The sequence below is a fragment of the Rhagoletis pomonella genome, unplaced genomic scaffold (assembly GCF_013731165.1).
Source record: "Rhagoletis pomonella isolate Grant_MI unplaced genomic scaffold, Rhpom_1.0 Rhpom_scaffold_01356, whole genome shotgun sequence".
NCBI classification, from domain to species: domain Eukaryota; kingdom Metazoa; phylum Arthropoda; class Insecta; order Diptera; family Tephritidae; genus Rhagoletis; species Rhagoletis pomonella.
Window position 1 is genome coordinate 9,842 of NW_023459910.1, and position 27,953 is coordinate 37,794.

At 34.4% G+C, this 27,953-nt stretch overlaps 2 protein-coding genes across 2 annotated transcripts; one reads left to right on the forward strand and one right to left on the reverse strand.

The window, feature by feature from the left end:
• Positions 1 to 2,770: 2,770 nt before the first annotated feature.
• LOC118752260 (nuclear exosome regulator NRDE2-like) lies at positions 2,771 to 5,995 on the reverse strand. Its single transcript, XM_036487120.1, has one exon. It carries the CDS (start codon positions 5,935 to 5,937, stop codon positions 2,992 to 2,994), a length of 2,946 nt encoding a protein of 981 aa, XP_036343013.1. The 5' UTR covers positions 5,938 to 5,995; the 3' UTR covers positions 2,771 to 2,991.
• Positions 5,996 to 7,253: 1,258 nt separating this feature from the next.
• On the forward strand, positions 7,254 to 27,358 carry LOC118752262 (chloride intracellular channel exc-4-like). Its single transcript, XM_036487126.1, has 6 exons — positions 7,254 to 7,580; positions 24,960 to 25,061; positions 25,172 to 25,336; positions 25,411 to 25,653; positions 26,421 to 26,531; positions 26,594 to 27,358. Exons 1-6 carry the CDS (start codon positions 7,503 to 7,505, stop codon positions 26,669 to 26,671), a joined length of 777 nt encoding a protein of 258 aa, XP_036343019.1. The 5' UTR covers positions 7,254 to 7,502; the 3' UTR covers positions 26,672 to 27,358.
• The last annotated feature ends 595 nt before the right edge of the window (positions 27,359 to 27,953 follow it).

Consider the following 27,953-nt stretch of genomic DNA (forward strand, 5'->3'; position numbering starts at 1 on the left):
TACACTGTACAGCACTCCGCTGGGTATTGGACCAAACCACGTTGTTTTAAGAGATTGAGTCATAGGTAAAAAAGTTATTTCTCCGTTTTTCGAAGTTAGCCTCCGAAATCGAGATATGGGCCTTCGAAGTTCGAAATAGGATCTTTGGTAAAAAATTATTTTTTATTCGTAGACCGCCTTTTGCTCTTATTTAAATGGTTTTGCAAACTTATATTACAGGTGATATAAGGGGGCAAAGGTCGGGTCTTCGAAAATTACAAACCTTATATTTCAAACAAATTTGAAGTGATTTTTAAAAAGTTGGTGTCATTGTAAACGCAATGCGTATTTGTATACTTCGTATATAAAAATTTGAGCAAAAACACTTAAAATGAAAAAATACCTATTTAAAAAAAAATAAAATAACAAAAAATTTCTAACCGATCGTATCGATGTAAAGGCGATTAAATACTCTTTCTTCTGGTGTGCATATTTGAATACTTCGTATATAAAAATTTGAGAAAAAGCACTTGAAAGCAAAAAATTCCTTTTTTTATAAAAAAAAAAATATTTCAAACAAGAAAATTACAAACCGATTTTTAAAAAAATTGTATCATTGTAAAGGATACCAGAAAACTTATACTTTCTTGATCCCAAAAATTTCTTTTTATATACTCAAAGAATAAAATATTTAATCAAAAACATTTTTGCCCTCTATATAAACTTTTGAATAATCATTTTATTCAATCAAATTCTAGAAATTCCGAAGTCCTTTAAAAAAAATCTGACGTCAGAGAGGAATTCTAAAAACGCAGTTTTACTATATTTGGCCCCCAGTTTTGTGAATATATTGATTTTTTCGTGTGTAAAATTTACTGTCGCACGGTGTTATATTTCAAAAAGAGTTATTTTTCTGCCTTTTCTCCCATGAGGCGATTTCTTAGAGGCTCGTATATAAGGCCGACTGCACTGATAAATTGCTCGCTTGGAACGCTGGCGGGTGGAGCGCTCAAATATTTGCGGGCCAGATCTGTCAATTTGTCGTATTTTAGTTTAGTTTTCCACCAACCGAGAGAATTTTCACCGAGATGAGCTCGTTTTTCTTTCTTTGAGATAGGACTTGAACCCATGGGATTTTTAGGCGTTCCACTTCATGCGCCTTATTATTATGTATGGGCTATAAAACTGCATACTCAAAAGTGTCCTAGAGATTCAAATTAAAAAGTTTAAAATTTGTTGAATTTTGCTAAACTTTGTATATGGTTTGGTTAAAGCTTGAACGGTATTTTTATGGAAAAATAACAAAAAAAATTAGCTCGAAAAACCTTACGAATATTTAAAAAAAAAAATCCACATGCTGTCATTTATGTACATGCATGTTCTAACTCTAGCTGAGTGTGCAGCGGTGAATGCTAATACTTAGTAGCTCCCAGAGGGTCTCAGGTTCGATTGCCAGCGGACGCAAAATATTAAAATGATATACTTTAAAAGCATTTTTTAAATAAAATTGCAATGAATGCATTTGTTTCTTGTTTGGGTTTTCAGTAACTATGAAAAAGCATTTGTGAAGTTCAGGACAAAAGCTAATTTAACGAAAAATTAATTAGAAAAATTTCATTACAGTGGAAAACATAACCGGAAAACGGCTGAAAGTGTAATCGGAAAACGGAAGAAATATTAGATTTTTATACGGATTTTTTTTCGTATATTCTCGGATACGTTCACGGATATTTTGCTAGCTGGCAAGTAAACGACTTTTTGTGTGGAGCAAAACTTTTTGTGTCGGGTAAAACGCTTTGTGCTCTCTTTCGCCTGCGTAAATTGAGTTAGCGGTTCACAGCCGAAAACAATAATTGCATACCAAAAAGTCGCCGTGTGTGAATGAAACAAGCAACTCCAAAAGGGAATATGAGAAATCGCGTCGTTTCGTTGCCAGTGGCTCAAATGGTTTTTCAGATGGTAACTTCATGTTTGTGGTTGCCGCTGACATTTTGATTAAAAGGATTTTTTTGTATAAGCTTTTATTATTACCAGCTTTCATTAAGTTTCACCGGTGCGTAATCAAATCTTGCAATCAATTTTTAATAAACTTCCCACTGACCTAGAGACTGGAAACTTCAAACCTGACTAGAACCTGATGACAACGCAATATGAAAGATGAATTAATACAATAGGTGGCGCAGGAGTCGAGATATTTGAAACATCCCGATTTGTTTCATATTTAGAACCTTATATTACTTAAATGGAAAGAAATAACTCCAAAGGAATTTAGTCGTTGGGTGGTGCGGTGTGGTGGTCGATTTTTCTAATAAAACCTTGTTTAAATATTTTTTTTTTAATTACTTGTTTCTAACTGTTTCTGCAGCTTTTGTTGCTGTTTCTTCAAAACTGTTGCTAAATCCACTTGGCGCCATAAAAGAATGGCTATACAGCTGCAATAACTTTTAAAAAATCGTGATCATGAGAAGTATTGAAAATTTCCTCATTATGCACATGCATAGAGTACGCAAGAAATATTTTTCAGTTGCTATCATCAGTGGAAATTTCCATTTTGCATTCTTTGGACACTTATTTTCTTTTTTACTTCCTTTAGACACATATTGCTGATACATCAATAGTAACCATTAATAAAAAAAAATCCTCCAAATTAGAAGATATGCGCGTCGTTATATGTACATATGTATGTACCTACTTTTATATTTACTATATATGCTAATAAATATATCTAACTATTAAAAAATATAAAACTTTATGTATGTATATACATACATATGTATGTATGTATTTATTTGTCAACATTTTTTACATCTCTATATGTACATATGTATGTATGTATATGTATTGCATGTCAGGAATGCAGTAAATATGCAAATTGCATAAATAAAATAACAGGCATAAATGTATGTACATAAACTATATGTATGTATGTATGTATTTATTATTATTATTTAGTGACTGTTATGAATATCAGTACTAAAAGTATGTTTGACCGTTGGCTGCTAAAGTAATCGTTCAAGTTCCACGTAGAATCTCAAGCTCTTCGGGCAGTGCGTATATCCGCAGCTGCTTTTCAATAATTAGGTCCTGCAAATGAGTCAACTCTTGTGGCACATATGTCGCACCATCCAGGTATAGCGCTTTACTCCACGGGCATTCATCTAAAGCAGTCAAAAGACACCTTTTGCTCGTCTCAAAATCAGTGCACTGGTCAGATAAAAATCGGATATATAATCGCCAAAAGAGAGCATTCCTTAGCAATGTCGTTCTCGTTTTTGATTGAGTCAGGTTATCATTTGACAAAGTTTTAAAAACGTGCAGAATACGATTACGTATGATTAATTCATTACATCGCTTATCCCATTCAATAACATATATACCATCATTTGCAAATAACTCATCGGTGTTCATCTTAAGGAACCGATAACGTGCTAAAACAATTAAAAATGTCACTGACAATATCGTCGGTTTGGCACGAAGAAAAGCAGTTCTTATTCGAAACCAAGGCTGTGAGCTCAACATGCCACAATGTTGCAGGAGAAATAGGTTCCGAGGAAACTCAGCGAGAGCAGCAAAAACTTTGTCACGCACTAATGCGTTTGGCACAACACAATTTGGGCAAGTTATTTGCAGTGCAGCCACGTATAGCTCCAGAATTTGTTCACGTAGAAACCTATGCCTATCATTGATACCACGAAATATATTTAGTAGTTTATTCATATATTTTATTGCATCCAATTTTTGTCCAATAAGGCATTGGATTAGCACGCGCACCTTCAACAACGATACAGTATAATCAGGCAATAAATACTGCTCCAGTACCATGACCTCAACGTTTTTTTCGATTGCAATGTATTGCTCTAACTTTTCCGTGATCTTTTGTAGTGCTGCAAGCTTTTTTCCAGATCCAATTGATTCATCATTTTGGCTCTTGCTACCTAAAGCATAAGATGTCAGTATTTGCAATGCGTTGCTTTGCCTCCCATTCCCTATAAGCATTTCCGCGAATGTAACGTAGGTGTAACATAAATCCGATGCTTGTGTCTCGTCTGCGGAATGTGAGGCAATTAGGTTTTCAAATATGTGCGTTACTGAGTCCATATTTTTAGATTGATCTAAAGATTCAAATTCGTAAATGGCAAATTCAGTATATAAAAGCAAAACGTTGCGATTAGGTGACTGCTTAAGTAGATTTTTAAAGCGCTTTCGCCCCTCTTTTATATATTCACTATTCATTTTGGAACCACATCGTTCGAGAATCAACAGTAATCGCTCAAAACGGCACCAGAGTACAATAAAGAGATCGCGCTTTCGTTTATCAATATTTGAATATGTTGCAGCACATTCGAGTAGGAAATTACTGATGCAACGAATGTAGATGTCATGGCCGATGGTGCTACTTAAAAATGTAGGACTTACAGCCATTTCCTTAGCTAGTGTGTAAATTCCTTTTTGAAATTCTCTTTGTAGCTCCTGTGAAATTGCGAAATTCCGTTGAATACAAACTGTTAATGTATCTTCAATTGCATCGGATTCTCCGATTTGTTCCAGATGTGCGCTAAACCTTTCTGCCATTCCTTCACACTGAATAAAGGGTACTTTAAGTAACCGTAAAATAAGCAGTATCAGGTAGAATGCATTGTCTCGCGAATTTAACGGATAGATATAGTGGCAAATATCTTCGTTGAACACGATACGTTGTGGATCATTGCATTTAATCTTATCTGGGAAAGGCAAAAAATTAAAACCTTGCCGCAGTTTTTCGACACGAAGCCATATCTCATTCATAGGTAACCCTGATTGCAAAACAAGTTCTTCGAATTCAATTAGTGTGTTTTGGTCAGTTTCCAAGGGAGCAAATGCTTTAAAATGATCTGTTGAAACATTTAGTTCAAGAGCAAGCTTTAACAATGCAATGAATTGCTCATACAATCCCGCTTGCCGAAGGAAAAGTGCGCAATTATTGAATAAACGCAGCATTACATTGTCTGAATCACGGTTCTCTAATGCCAAGGATTGTGTGCTCATTTGCTTGGCGTGATGCATTTTAGACATGCAACGCTCATAGATACGAAGTACGTCCGGCACGATACATCTTGCCATCGAACCTTGGGTTGTCATTATCTGCGCCGTCCATAATGTGTAGCTATAAAGGTCTTTTTGCAACAAGCGATCCAACATTTTTGTCACTTCAAAGGAAGGATACGTGACGTTAATAATATCAATGTATTGTTCATATAATTGCTCATTGCATGGAAAGCGAGCTAATGCACGATTTATAATGTCCAATTTTCTCTCAGCTAGCAAAAGTCGTGACCATTTGTATGGATTTTGATCCTGCAATGACAATAAGTCGAGCCAGACTTGCACATCGCAAGAGGCCTCCAATGTTTTTCGATTCAATTGACCCATCCGTGCATTATATTCATTTTCGTCTAGATGTAAAACTGAACTATAATTTTGATCACTGGAAGCTTTTACCTTTGCTAGAAAATAGCGTTTACTAGACTTTTTGTTGGCATTTGAATGGTGCCAAAATCTAGCTCCCAAAATGTGGCCAAATGAATGCCTGTACCGAGGACATGCGGGTTTATGCAAAGTACGTATAGAAAGGAATTGTTTTGTCTTAGATTTATCTATGTAGTACTCCTCATTGCCACTAAATTCCAACACTGGGGCTATTAATTTGATTTCACAATCCTGCTCGAGTTTTCTTCTCTTCTTACTCCTTTTATGCTTTTTCTTTTTTTGATGCGATGATTGCGAGAGTTCAACTTCATTTTCGCTAGATGAAGTACTTGATTCAATTATTTCAACATTTTCCAAATTTTTTATATCATCGTTTTCTAAAGGAAAACTGCTGTTGGCCAACCATCTAGACGAGGTGGTTGGAGTATTTTCTGGTCCTTCATCGTTTCTTAGATCTTGCACAACATTTATATACGCAGGAAATAGTGACATTTGATGATTTTAAACGTATTTACTAGTCTATTCAATTAAAAACCAAAACAAATATCTTGTTTATTTTATACAATAAATATGACGTTTATTAAAGTGTGTTCAATGAGGTTAAAAACTTAATTTATCTAAAAAAATATCACAGTATTGCCGTTTTCAAATATTCGGTGCAGATGATTAATTTCATATATAAGGCTCTATCAGCAATACTTTCCGTAGAAATTATAGTGGGTTATTTCCCTAACAATCCGGACCGGGTCCTAACAATCCGGACCGGGTCCGACAAGCGAAAACTTTGCTCTCAAAAATGGAACATAATCCAGAAGTACGGGAATGCGAAAAACCACATTTCGTTCCCAGAATTTGAGAAACAGCTTATTCGCGTTTTTTTTGTTTTTGTCGCTTAAATGCAAACTCTTGGAAATTGAATTTTTGGATTAAAAAATTTGATAAGCACCAGGTAAGTGCAGGCAATATGTAAACACAAAACAGCTGATATGCACTTTGACGCTTTATCCATTTTTACTCGGGGAAAAAGTCAGGGCTGTTTCGGGTAGGAAGAAAAAGAAAGTTACTTGAGTGAGGGAATAATTTCTGAACTATTTTGTGCGCCCGCGGGATACCGCGTTGCGTACGGCAAAGAACCTATTGTGAGTCGCTTTATTGAACATCACACTTTCCAAAAAATAGCTGGTTCCGAAAAACTGCCGCTGCCACTGCCACTGCGTTATTGTATTTTGGGCCTAAGTCTGGGTCGTTGCGCTATGTAGACCTGACTGTCGTGGGACGGTAGTTTATTTCAGTGATTCTTAACCGATTTTCAAAAAATGTTTTATTCATATATAATATATGAAAGGTTTTAAGCGCCGATATGCCTTCACTATCGGCGCTTAAAACCTTTAAAAACAAATTGAAAAAATTTTAATTAACATTGGAAATTTTAAAATAATAATGGAATGCATTATCTATAAATTATACGTACAATATAAAAATATTTGCGTCATAATAAGCGTTCAGCAATAAAATTATACAAATACTGACGCGATAAACATTGAACACGTAGCATTCGTGCGCGATCCATCAATCCATCACTATGGATCGCGATCCAAATATCGTGATAATTACTGACCGTGTGACAGGGCCCTTTGTTTCATCTTGGGCGATCTTGCATAATTGGATCACTAATGACTGTGAAAACGCCCTGTTAGAGTTAAATTAGATAATTATAATAGTGGCATTTGGTGCAACTCTGATTTTCCGTTGCTTTTAGTTCGTGTTGGCAATATTCTGTAGAAAGATAAAAGTATTGTGCGACGATTGCGGCAAAAGGCGTATGTTTCGCGAGATTGATTGGAATAATAAGTAATTTTCATTTGAAAAGGTGGTTAATTTTTACCACCATTTGTTCTCTAAGTTAGTCAAGGCGAATTAATTTCAGTTTGGATTAAACAATAGCAAGATCAGAATCATATTTTAGGCTCACAAACAAATTATTTGTGGATTTAATTTTCTGTGGCCTGTATTTTCGTTTTAACAAGTGCGAATTTTATACGTCACGCGTTTCCAAGATGTCGGAAGTTGAGAATACTCAAGAGACCAATGGCACAAGTAATGGAGATGTTCCTGAAATTGAACTGATCATCAAGGTGAGTAGTATCAATGCATAATGGGTGGGAATAATGCATATTTTGTGAACTATTCGACATAAGGTGTCTCCTGAAAAAATTGCTTCATTACTAAACCGGCGCAAAGTTGTGCGTATGCATATTTTAAGTTGCGTGTTTCATGTGCTTAAAATTGTGATGCCATCATTTAAATATCTTAGTTAGGAATGTACTAGTCCATCAGCTTTTGTTGACACAGATGATCATTAACATACATATGGGGTATTCCATGAGTAAGTGAAACTTTGTGTCCAATTGTAGAGTAGCTTATTGAACATGGAATGCTTGATGAATCAATGCTCAATACCTGAAATTAACGTTTTTTCGAAAAAAAATTTAGTTATATTATTTTATTACACTGTAAATACACTCAAAACTTCAACATTAGAAAAGTAGTTGAAAACGACAACATATTTTAATATAGAAGGCTCTGCAAAATCAAGTATTCACAAAGTTATTATTTTTTTGAAGGGGGGAATAAATGTCTCGATCTTTCTGCGCCCCGAAGAAGCAATATGGCATTGAAGAAAAATAGGCATTTAAATTATATAATAGGATAAAATCACTACGGTTTAGCATGTCCAACCCGTGACTAAAAAGTTTTAAACTTCGTATTGCTTAGTTACTACTTTAGGGAGTTTTCTATAATTTCATAACTAGAGTGTGTTTATAATAAGCAGCCCTATTTCATTTCTTTTATTATATTATAAGTACCTACTTAAGAGATTTTGAAACGTTTTATCGTGTCCCGCCCGTGACAATCATTTATAATTTTTTTCTAATGATGCCTAACAATAAAAAAATAAGTTTAACGTTTCAAACCTATGTTTAATGCCACAAAACTCTGAAGTACAGGTTGACTAAACACCATAATACTGTTGGTGGGCTAAGCGATGTAGTAAAAAATTTCGCGTGGCCAGCTCGAAAAGTCAAGATAAGCATTACTATCTTAGAGACGCCAGAGAATTCTATGATGAGGGTTGCTTAACAACAATTAAAAGTCAATATTAACAATTACCTGAAAAGTTCCAACCAAGAAAATCTAGAAGTTCGCGAAACTTATAAATTCAATCCAATAAATAGCCTTTAAGTGACAGAAATATACATATGTATCTGCTTACAAGTATTCTAATGCAGATAACTTTTCGGATTAGACATCGATACACAAGATCTTTTCTGACGTTCTATGGTTTTAAGGAATAGCTAAATTTGAGCATGATTTGTCCATGAAATCAGTTTCCAAAAAATAACTCAACTCGAGCCACTCTTAAGCCGGTTACTCAATGTCTGGTCAACACTAACAGCAGGTTAGACATCTCTATCGACGTGATAACAGTAGTCGATATACATGTTTAGCCTGTAGTTAGTATTAGTCAGACATACATAGCTATTCTAAACAAACTTGAAAATCATTAAGGCACATTCGAAATTTCGTTGCAATCAAATGCACCGTGCAGAAGTGCATTAGGAAAATGCATATAAAATTTCATGCGTTTGCAAATAATCCTTTCTTCCATGCATTTTAATACATCAATCTGGCGACTTCTAGCTTTCGTTTGGTATAACTATTGCCCCTAAAATAGATCCTGGGGTCAGCAGTATATCGTGCGTCTTACAATGACTCCACTGTCATAAAAGTAGGTCAATTGATCTTGTATTTGACCTCTAACATTTATCATACCTAATCTCTTTGATATGGATCTCACTAGAAGCTTCCTTTCATGAAGAAAATCGTACGTGTCCCACCCGTGACAAAAGTTGTCCCACCCGTGACAGGAGAATTTGGAATTTTTTAATAATAAACAAATAATTCTTATTATGGTTTGTGCTTTGTTGGGATTGCTGGTTCTTTTCTGTATAGTAAAACATCTAATCCAGATAGAAATGTTAAGTAAATTCACAGACTTAAAATATATGTTCTCCAAAAAGCAGTGTCTTTTCTTTGTCCTACCCGTGACGGAAGAAACAGCTCAGAATTTTCCAATATAAAATCAAGTTGGAATATTTTTCGTATTTGGTAATAACTCGTATATTAGTGAACTAGGTGTAGCTTTATCAAAATGTAGAATTGCTTAGTACTTTATACTTAAATTAAAAAAGAAAAACTATTTTGCTGTACAAATGTCCCACCCGTGACGATGGAATACCCCATATGTAAATCGTTCGTATTGTATACATATTCCCTTTCGGTACACTGGAGCTGTTTAGTATATATGTAGCTCAATAGGGGCTTCATTCAACACTTTATATAACTTCCAATTATACGCTTTTCATGCATGTAGATATGCATATATCGATAGGTATATGTTTGTATGTATGTACGCACGATCAATCTGCCTGAAGAATATTTTCTTTCGACTTTTGGAGGGGGGGCTATTTGTTTGGACAACTCGCGGTGCTAACGTGATCGGAAGGCCTCTGTGTGTGTTATCTGTGATGCTTAAAAACAGGTTTTTCTTAACATTTTACTATTTCATATGCCACAATAGCTAGTAGGCCGACTGGTTGGTCCGGTGATTGAAATGAGCTTTTGCTTACTTGTGTGTTTACTCACATAAATTGTTGTGCTGCTTTTCGTTGAACTATTTAAATAGTTTTGGTAGTACGTCACTTATAATGCGACAGTTTTCCCAGCATATGACTAATTGCATGTTCATATATTTAGTAAAGGAATACATATGCACATATCGCATGTTTAATAATATACAGAATTATTTCAAAATTTAAAATTTGTGAGAAAACGCAGCCAAAGTTTGATCAATTCATCCAGTTGGTATACCAAAAGATAGGTGAAAATACACATATCTTCGCCATTTTTGGGAAGTTTAATAATCTGTTACGATGAACTCATTCTCCTTATCAAGGTTATTAATTGTTTGACGAAATCTCCTAAAACGTAAATTTTGAGTTGAATCTCTATATTATTAAACGAACGATATCTACCCAGTCGCCAAATTATAAAATGAAAGGCCGAACTTGAGCCACAATTTCGGATATTTGAAGCAATAGGTCTTCCGTGCCCGATTCTTTACTAGTTTTTTTTATGGAATGGCCAAATATATTGCTGCATAGAAATTTCTAAATACAACATAGGAGGACATAGCTTATTAACCACCATTTATTTTTGCCTATTCTACATCGACGCCAAGTTTTCAATGAAATAACTCGCTAAATTTTTCAAATAATACAGTCATGGACAAAAGTTTCCGTCCTTACACGATACTTATGTATGTATGTATATAAAAATATCTAAAATAGGAACAAATTGCAACAAATATATTTCTCTGCAAAACAGCATACTTATTTTATTTATTAAAACTATTTAAACTAATATTCGACATTCCTCTAGAATAAAGACTTTAATTTGATTTGTTGAGGTTGTTGTAGCGGCACTGCTAGGGCCCACCCTAATCGGTTGTTTTAAGTAATATGCTTCCTTATCTGGATTTCAAGTTCGTCCCATAACTGCTCGATCGGATTAAAATTGGGTGATTCGGGAGGCATCCCTGCGTACAGAATGAACGGTGTAAAATATCCAAAGTCATTATCTAGATTCAATTGTAATGCACTTTTCCTTAAATTATCGCTCAGATAATACCATAATAATATTTTTAATGAAAACTAGCTGACCAATACCTGATAAAGCCATGCAACTTCACTCCATGATCCCGCCTCTCCTATGTTTATCTGTTGCGTGTGGGTATTTTTGCTGCATCCCTTGTCCGAACCGGTCGACCGAGATGTACATAAACGTCAAATTTACTTTTCTGAAAAAATAGTACACTATCCGAAAAATATTGAGAGTTATTAATAGGTAAATTTTTTAGGATAAGATTGCCGGTATTTTACGCAAAAATTATTTTAATTTATTAATTATTTAGTTTTCGATTGCTTTAATTGATGGTGGTAACATGTGGATAACGCATATCCTAGGGTTAGCCTTTGTGACCAAATCGGAATTATTGACCTTGAATCATTTCTGAAGGAAGAATCATTGTTACATACATATGTATGTACATACAATGGTATTGAAAGGAAAAGTGAAAGCTGAATTGTTCAAAACAAATTGAACATTTAAAAATTGTACACACATCCATACATGTGCATGTACACTTGCATAGCCAAGTGTGCATAGAAATGAAAAACACTGATAAAGCGTGAGCTTTTTTATGTTTGCATGTACAGTTGTCGACAAAATAATAGGTGTGCGATATTTTGACCAGTTTTGACTCTTTGTCTATTTTTTATTTCATGTTTATTAAATTTTTATATAAAAGTCTAGCTGGCTATACAAGAAACACCATATAAATTCACATTTCAAACATTGCATAAAAATTATAAAAATGTTGGTATGCAGTTTTGGAGCCATTAGAGGCGATTAGTTGAAAGGCCGTTCACACCAGGCGATCTTTATTTTCAACTAAAAGTTGCTTGTAAACTCGCCTCATGTAAAAACCGTATTAAATTGTGGTATAATAAAGCCCAAGTTGACAAAAAAATCCCGTCGAGTTTTGAGACTTTTTTTGGTTGAAGGTGTTTCGCATTTTTTCCATACCAAGTATGTATGTTCGACATATTCTTTTATATGGAAGGCACTGCCACCAAAAAAGAAAAGAAAAAATGCCAAAAATCAACGAGACTTTTTAGCAGCTGGAAACTTACACTTCATTATACCATTATTATAATGGGCTACAAAACTGCATACCACAAGTTTTTCTTAAGGTTCTGATTAAAAAGTTTGAAATATTTGTGAAATTTTTATAGTTTTTGACAAAGTTTAAATTGTGAATTTATAGCCAGTTAAACTTATTTTAAAATAATCTAGAAAATAAACAAGATAATTGGTCAAAACTAGTCAAAATATCGCACTTCTATTATTTTGTGGCCAACTGTTTGTACATACTTACATACGTATGTACATATGTACATACACTAGTGCATTGCTTTCTGCTGTACCTTACAACTCAAATTGTACTGCTTTTGTTGTAAATTTGTTGTGGAAAGAAAAAGTTTGTAGCTCTCATTTTAAAAAAAAATATGGTATGCAGTGCTAACTTGAAACCATACACCTAGTCGATGTGACAACCCTTCGGAATTTACACTACCCTACTTGAACGTCGGTTGGTGTGGGTACTGCAGTGAAGTTGCTTTCAGTAACATCCGCCTTTCCAGTCAGCGTTAGAAAAGTTGACATAGGTTCGGTGTTCCGCGGAAGCAAAGTTGGCTGGTTTATCAATCGAGATGACTATGGGCAAATGGTCTGATGCTAACGTCAGCATCGGTCCCATGATGTGCTGTTTATCAGACCAGCGCTGACAATTGTTAGGTCTGGCAAGCTGCAGCAGCTGTCCATAATCTTTCGTCCTTCGTTCGGTTGCGTCATCGTTCATTGTGCAGAATGTCGAATAATCTATCAGCTGAGCCAATTGTTTGACAGGTTGAATGCCAAAGATCGTGGTGCGCATTGAAGTCACCAACTACTATACGGTTTTCACCTCTGAAGAGCGCATCTATTTCAGGGTGATATCCTGTTGGGCAGCTGGTGACAGGGGTATATATATACGTTAAATATTTCGAGCTCGATATCGCTTGATCGGATAGCAATACCCTGACATTCTAGGGTGGTATCCCTGCGGTCGATGTCAGCTCGAGATAAGACGGTACTGCACGGTGTGGTGCGTGATGAACGCTAGGCCACCATCATTATCTCGCTATCGAGATCTCGACGGTGCACGTTATATCCGGCGCAATTCAACAATGTTGAATTGCGATGTAGCTTCGTCTCTTGGACCACAGCTATTAATATTCCGTGGCGACCCATGAAGACTGTTATCTCCTCGATCTTGCTCTGAAGTCCGCTATGGACGTACAACTTTTGCGGGATTTCGCCGACCTAAACGGGGTTAGATCACCGAAGCAACAGCCCTTGGTCGAGTAAAACTCGAGTCATTAAGGTACGTAGAACTCGCTGTCGTGGGATTGGTTTTTTTTTTTTGCTGTTATAAACATTGCTACCAGACGTCTCGGTTTTCCCGGACATGCCCCGGTTTTAGACTATTTGTCCCGGTGTCCCGGTCCAACCTTAAAATGTCCCGGGTATCGTTTAAGTGTCCAGATTTTAGTTGCAGAAATTTGAATAAAAGTTCAAAAATCACTAGCAATGCCATTTGTGAAATAATTACATCTCCATATAGTTGAACTTTGCACAAGCAATATTTGATGATCGATATATCCACAACATAGCTTTAAGTGCAAAGTGGCCTTCCTGATGCTCATTAGCTCTTTTTGGTTTGTGGTGCTCGTTTGTTGTTGTTGTTGTTGTTGTAGCGGCTACAACAAACCCGCCCAGGACGGTTGGTATCTCAGTCGTTGTCGTCAAGTTCCACTAACGGCAACCCTAGGAAGCGTGCAGCTTCTGTGGGGTTTGTCCACAGGGACAAGGCCGTTAGGGTTGTCGGGTTTTCCGGGCATGCGAAGAGATGTTTCGAGTCATGTGGGGTCTCTCCGCATGCCGGACACTCATTCGGCACATCCTCATTCAACCTGCTCAGGTAGGAGTTCAATCTGCTGCAGTGGCCGGAGCGAAGTTGTGCAAGTGTTGTGCGTGTCTCCCGAGGCAGATAAAGCTCCGTCTCGTCTATTCCATTCCCACGACAGCCGGTTCTACGTACCGGAATGACTCGGGTTTTACCCGACCAAGGGCTTTTGTTTCGGCGATCTAACCCCGTTTAGGTCGGCGAAGTATCTCAGAAGTGCTCGTTTGTTGTTCGTGCGCGGTTTACTTCCAGTGAAAGTTTTCGCGACAAAGTTATAGAATATAAAAAGTTTATAGAATATATAAATACCAAAGAGAAAGTATAAACTCCTTCCCACTTTAAGAAGAGTTGTCATTTGTTTATATTTTTTTACGTTATAGTGCCTTAAAAGAGAGCCTCACTGAGTTGTCCATCACACCTTGGCCATACCTAGTCATAACTCTAATGTAGATAAGTTTTTCTCTTATCAACGCAATGGACTAAGGAAAGAAATTCGCTCAATGTACAAAAGTTCATATGTTAAAAATTAGGTGTACAGAGTTTTACAATTATATTAAGGAAAAGTCAGAAGTTTTGAAACAAATTCACAGCAATGAAAAATATGACTGATTTTTCAATCTTGGTACTTACATTTTTTTTTTTAAGAATCCTAGTGTACTTATACATAAGTACAGTGCCGTACAAAATTATTAGTTCAGAGAATTTTTCATCTGATCTTTTAGAAAAATGTTGTTGAAGTCTGAAGTTGGTAGAAAATCACGTTGATTTTTAGCAATTTTGTTGTTGTTGTTGTTGTAGCAGCATACAAGTTCCCCAAAGAGTTTTTGGGGAGTGTTGCTGGAGTGACAGTCCTTGGCCAAATATAAATCTGGTTCGTTCCGGTTACGTAGACCCGACTGTCTTGGGGTCTTTGCTGACAGTGTCTTCCATACAAAATGAATTGTAGAACATAGTTTGTATGGAAGAAAGAGTCAGCAAAAAAATTATCAAAAATCAACTAAAATTTTGGGCTATAAAACTTCATTTCCAAAATTTTTTATAAAATCTGATTAGAAAAATACAAGTTTGTATGCTGAATTATTGAAGTTTTTCGAGTTTTGCACAAGGTTTTTTGATATAGTATAAACTGTATTTTTATAAAAAATTAAAAAAAAAAATGTTGCATGCATTGTGAAAAATTCTTTGCGCCAATAATTTTGGGCGGAACTGTATGTTAATTTTGAACTTTAGTTGTGATAAGTGGTTTTGTTGGTGTACGATGAAATGATCTCATCTTTTTATGTTTTGGTTTTTGTCTTGTCAAAATAAAATTATACTACATACTTTCGTACGTAAGTAATTTTTGTCTAAAGGTAAGGAAAGGGAATGGGGGAACGTTTCCTTACTCTTGCGTTGATATATCAGATATAGTAATGGGATTTGTTGAATAAATTGCTATAGTTGGAGAATATAACAAGCATTCGTCATTTTTTAATTAAACAGAAAACTATGCAAGGCAGCAGCGGCCTAAGTAGCTTAAAATAACGATTTCTCTATTTTGTTGGTAATATAAAGCATGGAATTTATCTTATCAGTGGAAACAAGCATACATAAGAGCAATTAGTAAAAATCGACAGTCGGTTTGATCATAGTCGATATTTGTAGCAATGTTGGCAACTTTTCAAGAATTTTAAAATGTTAACTGATAAAAAAAAATACAGTCGCACTTCGATTCTACGAACTTTCCCGAAAAATGGAAAATGATATTAAAATTTTTTTTTGAAGAACATAGCGCTCATTTCTTCAACAGTGTCATAACTGAGTTAAAGTTTAGAATTTACATATAATCCCATAGTAAAAATGAATGCATATATATTTTGTTCTAGGGGGATACTGGTAATCAATGCAGCTTTGCAATTTGTACAAAACATAGAAGAAGAGATAGCGGTAATTTTTGCATACTTAACTCAATATTTTTATTTCTCCGATTATGACACTAATGAAGTAAATGAGCGATATGTACATACATAAATAAAACTATAGAGTACATTCATATGTATGTACTAATTTTTAAATTTAAAAGTTTAAACGAATCATTCTTACAGCTGGAAGTTTTTAATTGGAAACTTGTTACATACATATATATTTACTTAAACTTTCTCATTTAAAAATTGAGATGCACACATCTTCGAGACAGATTCAGTGTGGAATATTTAGACACGCGGACTGCCACCCGGAATGACCCAGGTTCGATTCCTGGTCCGGTCAATATTAAAAAAAGTTCAACAATTTGTAGAAAACTACAAAAAAGTGTAACAAATTTTCACCTAAATTTCAAACTTTTTTCTCGGTAGTGATAGAATTTTTTTGAGGACACAGTTTTTTTAGCCCCTGCAATTTTAGTCTGATAATGTGCAAATTTCAAGTGGCTCCGAATTACCGTTAATTTTTTAGAATTTTTTTTGTCGCATTGGCTTCCATATAATGAATAAACTCAATTTATTTGTATATGGAAGAAAACCGCAAGATCCTTGGCGAAAAAAATTCTAAAAAATCTGCGGTAACTTTTAGCCACTTGAAACTTGCACATTTTCAGACTAAAATTGATTGGGCTATAAAACTGTGTATTCAGAAAAATTCAAACACTTCCGATAAAAAAGTTTGAAATTTAGGTGAAAATTTGTTGCACTTTTTTGTAGTTTTCTACAAGTTTTTAAACTTGGGTTTATATGGGTTTTGTTAGATAAAGAACTGTATTTTAATTGAAAATTCTTAAAAATAAATAAATAAACATAAGTGGCACACAATATCACTTTGAAATGGCGTGCTATAGATATGACCGATACTGTATATTTTTATACATACATACATATGTTCTTGTGTATGTGCTGTTGCATAACAAGCCAATTAATTCAATTATTTATTTTCTTTTGTTTTGTTAACTCCGTTAAATTAACTGATTTTTTGAATTAAGACATTTATTTGTAATTTTTTTATGGAATCGGCATCGGCCGATTCTTTGCCCATCAGCCGATTAATCGACATCGGCATCGGTACCTGAAAAAAAAAAATTGGAGTTGAGTTCATGTAAAAATTATCCAGTAACTACTTGCCAGCAACTCTCCAGTAATTTAATTTCTGAGAGTTCGCTCTTAAAACAAAAAAAAAATATTCAAAAAAGTACGTACGTGAACGCAAATCCAGTAATAAATTGCAAATTTTATGAACAGCTGATAAATTGGTTGTTTATTCGCAGCAACTTCCTATATAAGCAATATACTTAAATAGGTTTATTTTGTCAGTTTCAACCATAAAAAGCCCATAAACAGTTTCCTCATTAGTTTCAATTGCATCCAGCAACAAGCGATCAGCTGTTTTTTTTTTGTAAAAATTTATCCAGTAAAAACTTGCAACTTCAGCTGTTTCGCTCTCAATTTCCTCTAGTTTGGAAATTTATTTATTGTACCATTAGCAACAACAAATCACAAAGAAGCGCGAATTCCACTTATGACTTGGGGTATTCACAACGGTGTCGTAAATGTCGTATTTTTGTATGTCGTAAACTTTAAACGGCTAAAATTATATTAAGGGGGCTCGCAAGGTACCATAAAGTCATATGAATCTTCACAGTGATTTAAAAATCGTTGGTTATGGTTTCAAGTCCTCCAAACATTTGTTTAAGCTTTTAAATTGTACGACATACAATACTACGACATTTGCGCAACTATCTTTTCGTTTTGGAGAATTCTACTTTCTGAAAATTAAAATAAAACCAAAAATGCTAAAAATAATGCAGAACTGAATGCTTAACTTTTCTTGCATATGCATAGATGCAAAGTTTGGCTGACTTCCAAAACGTATCAATACAATGTTTACGTACGTATGTTTGTAAATTTCGAGCAAAAGTATAGATTTTCATAATTGCAGTATCGAACTAATCTTTTTGACGCTTCTACAAACTCATTTAGCTTTCGAGCTTTTCCATAAATACATATCTACATACATATGTATTTACATAAATATTATGTACACTTTTTTTATTTTACTAGGAAAGTAACCATTGGCCTATGTATGTAGACTAGTTATGTATTTATTGCTCCGTTTTGTTGATTTTCCATATTTATTTACAATATGTATTTTCTTTATCGCTTTCTAAGTTTATTTATGTATGTATGCATATGAATATGGGTGGGTGTGTGTGTGCATAGAACACTCATGCACTTAGCACATAAGCCAGTGGTGAATTTCATTGGCTCTGTTTGGTACACTTGTAGTTAATTATTTACGTGTAATTTTCCAAGATTTTAAATTAAAAATTTTTTTATCAGCCGAAGTTTTTGACGTTACACTTCTAAAAATTCCATTGGAAAATTATTTGTTATTATTATTTTTTAACGAGTTTATCGGATTTTCAAAATATCTCGACCTTGGCATCACCAAGCGAAAAATTCCGCAAAAAATTTTCTGTTTACATAACCGGGAATTTTATAAAAAGCAGCCAAAATGGCCCATAAATAAATAAGTTATGTAGATATATGGAGGTGTGTGTTGACATTCGGTGAGTTCGATCCCTGGAATAGGCTCATTAATGTAATATGTACTAAGCTTGCCAAATTTGCAAGTATTTAATGAGCCACTTTAGTTCAAACATTTTTATGTTAATCTTGAGGCATGTAAGAGTATTAAAAATTCAATATATGTTTATAGATATGTATGTAGGCTCATTTACAGAATACCTATTTTGAAAAATTGATAGTTTCATTAGGTGTTTTTGCAGATTAATATTAAAATACCGTAAAAAAAAATTTTTAATATGTATTAATCTTAGAAATTCGAAAAAATACTTTTTATGGTCAGTCTGAAAGCTGTCAAATTAAATTTTTAAATTTACGAAATTCCCAAACAGAAAACAGATTTTAAGTAACCATTTATTAAAGTGGCAAGCACCCGCGAGTATAATGATGTGGCTTAAATAAGGTGTGCGCCAAATCTGAATACAGCTGGGTATCTTCACATATGTATGCATGTACAGCAGCGGTCAAAACAATAGCCGCAATATTCAAAATGGTGCTGTTGGCAACTTATCTTTATTTATTTATTGTTAATAATTGTCATTTAAAATATGAGTTGATCTATATCAGATACCACATAAATAAAAGTTTCAAAGCTTGCACAAAGTTCACAAAAAACTAATTAAACTTAAAATATATTCATTAAAGTTTAGATTTTTTTTAAATTAGATTTCCTAGAAAGATTTCGAGTATGCAGTTTAATAGCCCATTCAATTTTAGTAATAACGCATGCACAAAATTTACTTACTTTTATATGGAAGAAAATGCGCAATACCCTCCACCGAAAAAATTCTTAAAAATAAACGGTAATTTTTAGCGACTTGAAACTTGCACTTGAATGGGCTATAAAACTGCGTACTCGAAATCTTTCTAGGAAATCTAATAAAAAAATCGAAATTTTGATTAAAATTTTTTAAGTTTAATTAGTCTTTGTGAACTTTGTGCATGCTTTGAAACTTTTATTTAAATGAAAATTATTAATATAAATAAAGATAAGTTGCCAACAGCATTGTTTTGAATTTTGCTGCTATTATTTTGAACGTCACTGTACACCTGTATGTACACACATGTATTTGCCACATTAACACAGCGTAGTGTTTCTTTTAATTTTCTTCAATTGTATTTTTGGCGTGAACATTTTATGAAGCACATTTGCATGACATCATCATACTTGGATGTTTTGAACACTCAGCCGGCACTTCGCCTACTCATTAAAGAATTGATGAGCAATGCAAATATCGTATGTACATACTACATACATATTTAGGTATGTAATAGCAAACACAAATAACCGTTTAGAAGTTGAAGTATAGAAGGCCAAATAGCGGGTTCCGCAGTGTATACATAGGTAGGCAACCTGCTGTTTTGCTATTTGCTGCAAGTTTGCATTTGATTCTTCTGTTTATTTATGGGTGAATCTCGATTTTTATACCCGAGCGCACTTGTACCCAAGGGTATTATAACTTTGTTCGCATAACGGTTGTTGGTAACAGCCAAAACGAATCGAGATAGATATAGAGAAATGTATCTATACATAAATGCTCAGAATGAAAAGAGAAATCAATTAAGCCATGTATGTCCATATAACCACATACCCAGGCAGGTGTGAATACCCGAATTATGAATATTGGACAAAAATATTTTCTAGTGGGTGTGGGTATGCATCTAAGAATGTAAAAGTCCTTCAATTAGTAATTTTGAAAGGAGCTATATATTTAATCTGCTACTGTATTTTATCAACGAAAACCTTTGGAATTCTCAAACGGGAGAAACACGCAGAATTTAAGAGGACCAAAACAATTAAATGCAGATATTCGTACAGCATTTGGTTTCATCCCTTTTTGTTATGCAAACGAGAAATGCAATTCCGCGGATCGATCGAAACTTGTCATGAATTTACCAGAAGAAAAATTTCTAGCTAAATCCTGTAACTGATTCTGATTGAGAAGAATTGCTAAGTTTCTCGCCCACGCGAATGACTTCCTATAATGACTCGTACCGGAATAGACGTAACTAATGCCATGCTGAACGGCGGATGATTTTTATAGAAAACACAGTGCAATCGCTTGCTACTCTTTGCCGCTGGCCCTCCCCTCTGCGATTCACCTGTTTGCCTACCACTGCATGTTCGTTAACATATTAACATATTAATTGCATAGCCTATGTTTTTCGTGTTTTTGTTTTTTTTTTGTTTTTATCAACCAACTCGCAAATGCTACTAAATAGCCGTTCAAAGTAATAACCATAATTAAGCGCAGTATAATTAACCAAATAATAAATATTTAATTTTAAGGATTGGAATTTGCTAAAGTGGCATAAAAATTAAAAATTAAATTTATAACCAAAGCAAAAGCATATTGCACATAAAAAATAATCATGTATGTACTTGTATGTATGAAAAGTACCTTAAAATATATGAAAATAAGTGAGTGTTTGATTGCTTGGATGAGCATATAAATATATCAACTTACTATAGTATATACATACATGTACAATAAAAATGTTGCGGGGGCGCTTTTCAACTAATGTCGCTCTAGCTGTAAAGCTTGCGATCGAGTGAGTCCCATGATGGGGATGACTCAGTGTAGAAATTATACTCGTATAAACAAAGATATCATATTGACAAGATGTGATCCCCTAATAGTATGCTTTCACTATCCTCTGCCCCTTTCTAGGAAGAATATATGCTTGATAATGAATTTGTGGGGAATACAAACGAGAGCAGAATCAACATAGTAGCAACCGACAAAAATTCAAGCGATGTAGATGAAAAAGAAAATATCGTCCAATCGAAAGTACAACCCAAACAGCAGAGCCACCAACAGCTAAAGGAGTACAAGGCTGTAAACAACGATAAACCACCACTCTCTTCTCGCAAAGATGTTTTGGCAATGCATCACAATGAATCAGTAGAGAGTGATCGTGTTCTAATGCTCACTCATTACGACAATCAACATTTTCACTTTGAATATGTAAAGCCGAAGCAAGAGGAGAACATATTACACACAGAAGCCATCCAGCAAAGTGATAATTTCAACAATGAAAAGCTAGATGATCGACTTTCCCTGAGTCAGTTGAATAGAGTTCCATTTTCTCCAAATCGTATAACAGAAGAAATAACAGTGAAAGATAAGAATGCACGCGGCAGTAGTCCTGTTAGCAATTTGGATTTCGCTGCGATGGTAGCCGAGGCGTGCGAAGGAATTTTCGATGAAATCGAAAACGACCTGCGATCGTACAATGACGACAGTGATAATAACATAGTTGAGCCTAGCACAGATGCTGGTTGTTGTGGCGATTTAGCTAATAGAAAGAAGCGACAGCATAACTCCGAAGCGGTTCGACTTGCAGCCAATGCCGTACTGGAAGATGGCATCAGCCTTGGCGAGGCAGCAAAGCGATTTAATGTGGTACGTTCAACAGTGTCCTCACGCGTGGCTAAACATCCCAAGCGCAAAAGACGAAAACCTAACAAGGAATTAGAAGAGCTTATTCAGAGTAAACTGAAGGCCGGTATACAAATATCGGAAATAGCGCGCGCTTTGCATGTGCCCAAGTCGACCGTTCATTTGCATAAGACAAGACTTAAGAACAATGGGCTATTGCCGCCTGTATGGATAAGAAATGGCAATAAAGATGTGGTTGATCATGGAGCTCAGGAACGTTTAAAGCAGGCATATCGTGGCCACGTCGTAAACGGTATGTCAGTACGTTTTGCTGCAGAATTTTTTCTCCCTGCCACTTACAACATTATGGCGATTCATAAAACGGCGAAAAAATGCGACATCTGCTGCTGTTAACGAACGAAGTGCCGAGTGCGCTGTAGAGGAGCTCTCGAATGGTCTCGAGGAAATTGGGGTTCATAATGCTTGCGACGCGTTCGAGGATTTAGGGATAAAAGAGGAAACTCTGGAGAAGGAAATGAACTTACCGGACAAATCAGCTACTTGTTCTGCAAATTTGGTGACAGTTATAGATGTTGAAGAAGAAAGTTTTGAGCAATCATTAATGAATCAACTTTTAGAATAACACAAGTTTAGTTTTCTTGTTTTGGATCTCACTGTTTGAAATGCCATTGATTGTTTAATAAAACATTATAAAACACTAAAGCTTGAATACATTTTTGATAACACAAGTTTACAGAAATAAAAAAATTGTCCGACTGCAATTTTTTTATATGAATTCTAATGTAAAATATTCTGCCGGGTATTCTCCCGAAACCAGCATAAATATAAGAAAGTAGAACAGTTTTTGAGATACATATAGACAAATTCATTAATAGTCAATTTGTATAGAGTCCTTTTGTATGTACTTTTTCTTAAGTGCTCATAACTTCTACATTTATTATTCACTTTAGATAAGCAGGGTCTTATTGCATGAGAAAAGGATCACACTTTCGCCCCCTACAAAAAAAAACAGGAAGTAAACACATTTCTTCAAATTGATGTTTTTACCGAAAGAAGTTATGCAAAATTGTCGATAAATCAATCAATAGCTCCTAAACCGGTTCGAAGAAAAGAAATATCGAAGTGAAGGTACTTTTTTAAATCTCAAAAAAAAAAAACGGAAATGTGGTTATTTCTCAAAAATTGTTCGGCTATTTTTTAATTTCTTGCTCGGATTTAGCGGAAAATTTTACATAACAAATGACGGTTAAATGAAACAGGTCGGACCAGTTGTCGACTAATGTTATCATTTGTTTAATAAAATTTGTGAAAAAATATAAATAATTCTAACAGGGACGAATATTGTTTAAACTTAAATAAAAAATCAGCATTTTCTAAGCGTCACAAAAAACTTTCGCCTGTCCACATATGTGTGTCTATTCTCTTATTGTGCATATATATTAGTGTAATCAATAAAACGTTTGACCAATCGATGCAAAACTTTGTCCTGAACAATATATCAAAATGAGTATGAATAAGGTACTATAAGGTAATATAAGGTACGGTTAAACGTGGCAATGCAAGCGCTTTTTCTACTCATTTTGCTGTCAAAATGCGAAAACGAAAGTGCACTTTCTCGGGTAACCGCCCAAAAAGTCCTTTTTGCAGATTTGCAGAGAACACTTTACGAAATAACAATTGCAAAGTGCAACTGCAACTGAAAGAACGCAAATTGCTTTCGAGAAATAATTTCAACTTGCTCCTACCGCACTAGCAATTTTCATTTTTGCTAAAAGTGCTGTCAAACCAATCGAGTGTTGCCGTGTGAGACGTTTTGATTATTAAAATTATTTACTTTAATCTACTGATATGAAGTATTCAAGTATTAATGCATTAGACATTTTGTGACTGCACAAGCACATTTTAGCATTTTTAGTACATTTTCAGGTCATTAATTTTGTTGTAAACGACAAAAAAAAACTAGTATCGGAAAGTTTGATTTTCGGAAATAAAAACTGCTTTCGAAAGCCACTTTACACGCAAGGTGTGACTGATGCTGCAATTTCTTTTGGAAATTCTGAAGTTTGACAGACTTTTGAAAAGGACTTACACTTGCCAAGTTTAACAGCCACTTAACTTCCTGTCCTTATTATTACTATCAGCAAATGTGTGCAATTTTATACATATGCATTTTTTTAGTGCATCCCTAAATGGTTCGCCCGAAATCAATGAAATTTTAGTGGGTTGTTGCGAATATGCCTCCTTTGATTTATAGGTAAAATATTTTGTGTGATACAAAAAAGGACCTATCTGCACTTGGGATGAACAACTGGCGCATATCCGCAAAGGAAAGAGACAATAGGTGAAGTTTTTTGTATCGGCCCAAAGCGACAAACGGTTTTAATGCCAAATAGAAATAAGAAGAAATAAATATGCACTTATAAGTTTTAAAAATTATTAAAATCCAAGTTTTATCTGCAGTGCCACCTTGCGTGTCTATTGTTTTAAGGGTTTATGTAATGATCACTGTTCGACGAAGATTCACAAAATTCATCACTATGCATCGTTAGGAAAAGATCATAAAATATTGAAGAAACTTTCTTGACCAAAAAAAAGGTTGCAGGATTACGCTAGAAATATTGTGTTTGCATAAATATGTATATACTACATATAATACATGAATGCAGCTCATTAAAATGGATTGAAATACATATGTGTTTACGTGTCTGCTCATCCTAACAAATCATTTAAAGCGATTTTAGATTCACAAAACAAATATCATAAAGAAACTTTTTCTCAATAAGTCTGGGGCTTGTGGTTGGAATGGAATTTTTTTGCTCGTAAAAACGAACTAATTTATATTTGCAATGCGATTGATCTATATTCCAGGCATCTACAATCGACGGTAGGCGAAAGGGTGCTTGCCTCTTTTGCCAGGAGTACTTTATGGATTTGTATCTGTTGGCAGAACTGAAAACTATCAGTTTGAAGGTGAGAAAATTATAAACTTTATTAGTTCATCATACATTTTGTATCATGGAATAATATACATATGTATGTATGTATACATACATAACGACGTGTTTATTTACAAAATTAAGGTTACAACGGTTGACATGCAAAAGCCACCTCCAGACTTTCGCACCAACTTCGAGGCGACACACCCGCCTATTCTAATCGATAATGGATTAGCAATCCTTGAAAATGACAAAATTGAAAGGCATATCATGAAGAATATTCCTGGCGGTTACAATTTATTTGTACAGGTAAAACAAATGTTTTTTTTTCTTCAAAGTAAGACTAGACCCTTTTTAATGTTCATGTTTCTATTTGCTTGCAGGATAAAGAAGTGGCAACACTGATCGAGAATTTGTACGTGAAGCTCAAATTAATGTTGGTAAAGAAGGATGAAGCCAAGAACAATGCCTTGTTGAGCCACTTAAGAAAAATCAATGACCACTTGGCTAATCGAAATACCCGTTTCCTAACCGGCGACACTATGTGCTGTTTTGATTGTGAACTTATGCCGCGACTGCAGCATATCCGCGTGGCAGGCAAATATTTTGTGGACTTTGAAATACCGGTAAATAACAAAATTGAAAGAAAAAAATGAAAATGCGGCGGTAGGCACATAATTATTTTTTCTTTATTTATTAGTAATAAATTTTTTAGAAAAGTATACTTTATACTGCAACGAGGACAATGCGACTCAAAATTACAAACCTTTTCTTCTTTTATTATGTGTTATGCATTTTCTTCCATACAAAGTAATTTTTTTTTATGAGAGAAAATTAGCAACGTCAACAAAAAAAAAATCAAAAATTAACGCTTAAAACTCGAGTGGGTGCAGTTTTATAGCATACCCGAAATTTTTCTAGAAATTCTAAATAGAAATATTTTGATGACCATGTTGTGAAATTTGGTTATTTTTTGTTGTTCATTTAAATAAAGTAGAAAAACTCGGCAGGCCTTCCGATGTTAAATAGTTTTAAGAAAGTGATTTTTTATCAACTTTTAAACTTTGAGTTAATTGGTTTTCGTTGGATGTAAACCATGACACAAATGTTACAAGGTACAACCGTTCGCTCGATTCGTCGGCCATCATTCATTTTTTGAATTATGTCTGCTTTAAAGCTTCCAAATTTTTCAGGCTATATTTTTGTAAAAAAAAAAAAATAAATGAAAAATAAATAAAGAAAACATATACATATGTATGTTCTAACATTTTTCACTTAAATTGCTTTCGTGCAATTGGCTGTAACGCTTGTAAAGAAATAATAGAAGTAATTATGTGGCCACCACTGTATATATTCAATTTAAAGAAGGATAGCTTAATTGTTTGCTTTACAGACACATTTCACCGCATTATGGCGTTACATGTATCACATGTACCAATTGGATGCCTTCACACAATCGTGCCCTGCAGATCAGGACATCATCAATCACTATAAATTGCAGCAGGTGAGTGCTGCCATATTTTATTTACGTAAACAGAATTTTTTTTTGACACTTTTTTTTTTCAGATGCTAAAAATGAAAAAGCATGAGGAGCTTGAAACTCCTACGTTTACTACTTCCATTCCGATCGATATTACTGAGTAATGCAGATCTTTTGTATGTGGTGTAATATGACCAGAGCAAGTTGAAACGTTAGCTTGCTATAACCTTAGACCGTATAGCATTAAGAAGCCACGCCCCTGCTTTCAAAAAATAATTCCAATTTATAATACACGCTTGCGTATACCCACTTACAAAATAACATGTGAAACATAAAATAATATTCCCATTTTTTAATAATATAATTGAAATAAAAACTAAAACATATTTTTTATGTACTATATGGGTGTATTCCTAAGAAGAACATAAATACACACAGTACACTATTCTACAGTAGATCAAAAAAATATTCAATATGCGTATGCAGTTGCGCCAATTACATAGGAAAACGTCGAATGTTGCTCTTCAATTATATTTCTTAGTAAAGTTTGTTTTTGTATTTAATTGGCAATGTGAGCACAGTTCAATGACGTCGTTTTTGATAAATGGGCATAAGTATTTGAAAAATATTTACACTAAGTGCGATTATTTTTAATTAAGTTTGATTTGTTGCCAACGTTTGATTTAATTGCATTCATTAGAAATACTTTTTAATGTTTACGATAAGTATTTAACAAAGAATCCAAGATTGACGAGGACTTAAAAAGTTCAAATTATAATGAAGCAAGTATGCCATTACATCAAAATCAAGTACATTAAATTATTAAACGCAATACGTTACACCGTTTACAATTGAAATAAGAAGTCAAAAATTAAAATTAAATCCATTAGGAAATGTGAACTATTCTCCGTATTATTTTATATCTATAGCTATGCAAACATACTTAAAAATAGGATACAATTGTTTTGTATATACAGATTATATATTCATCAAATAAAACAAATAAAATTTCGTACATATTTGATACCACAAAAATGCATTTGTATGTTTTTATTTTGAGTTAAGTCATAGGTTAGACTTAACACTTCAACAATTCGAAATTAACGTTTGGATCAAAATCGCAAGCCCATTGAGGGGCATAGATTTTTGCCCACCGTTCATGAAATTGTTTAGATATAGGTACATACAAACAATAATTTCGCCCCAATCTGATGAACCATTTTTTTAGTAGAACTCCACACCAAGTTAGCTCTTCGGTATTCAGGTTTTCAGTGTGTAGCTGAAGAAAGGTATGTACCAGAGAACAGCTTTGAGTATGATCGAGCCTTTTTGATCACACTCACTAAAAATCAAGCACAAGCGAACGCCACACTCGGCTACTATGTGTTCGATCGAGATGCATACCCGACAGCTGCTTTGGTTACGAACGAGTCTGTTCGATCACCC

What these genes read in the sequence shown, in the direction of transcription:
- LOC118752260 (XM_036487120.1), bottom strand. Translation starts at nt 5,937, where the DNA reads ATGTCACTATTTCCTGCGTATATAAATGTTGTGCAAGATCTAAGAAAC.
- LOC118752262 (XM_036487126.1), top strand. Translation starts at nt 7,503, where the DNA reads ATGTCGGAAGTTGAGAATACTCAAGAGACCAATGGCACAAGTAATGGA. An exon ending in AAATTGAACTGATCATCAAG is followed by an intron (nt 7,581 to 24,959) that starts GTGAGTAGTATC and finishes TCTATATTCCAG; the next exon opens with GCATCTACAATCGACGGTAG. An exon ending in GTTACAATTTATTTGTACAG is followed by an intron (nt 25,337 to 25,410) that starts GTAAAACAAATG and finishes ATTTGCTTGCAG; the next exon opens with GATAAAGAAGTGGCAACACT.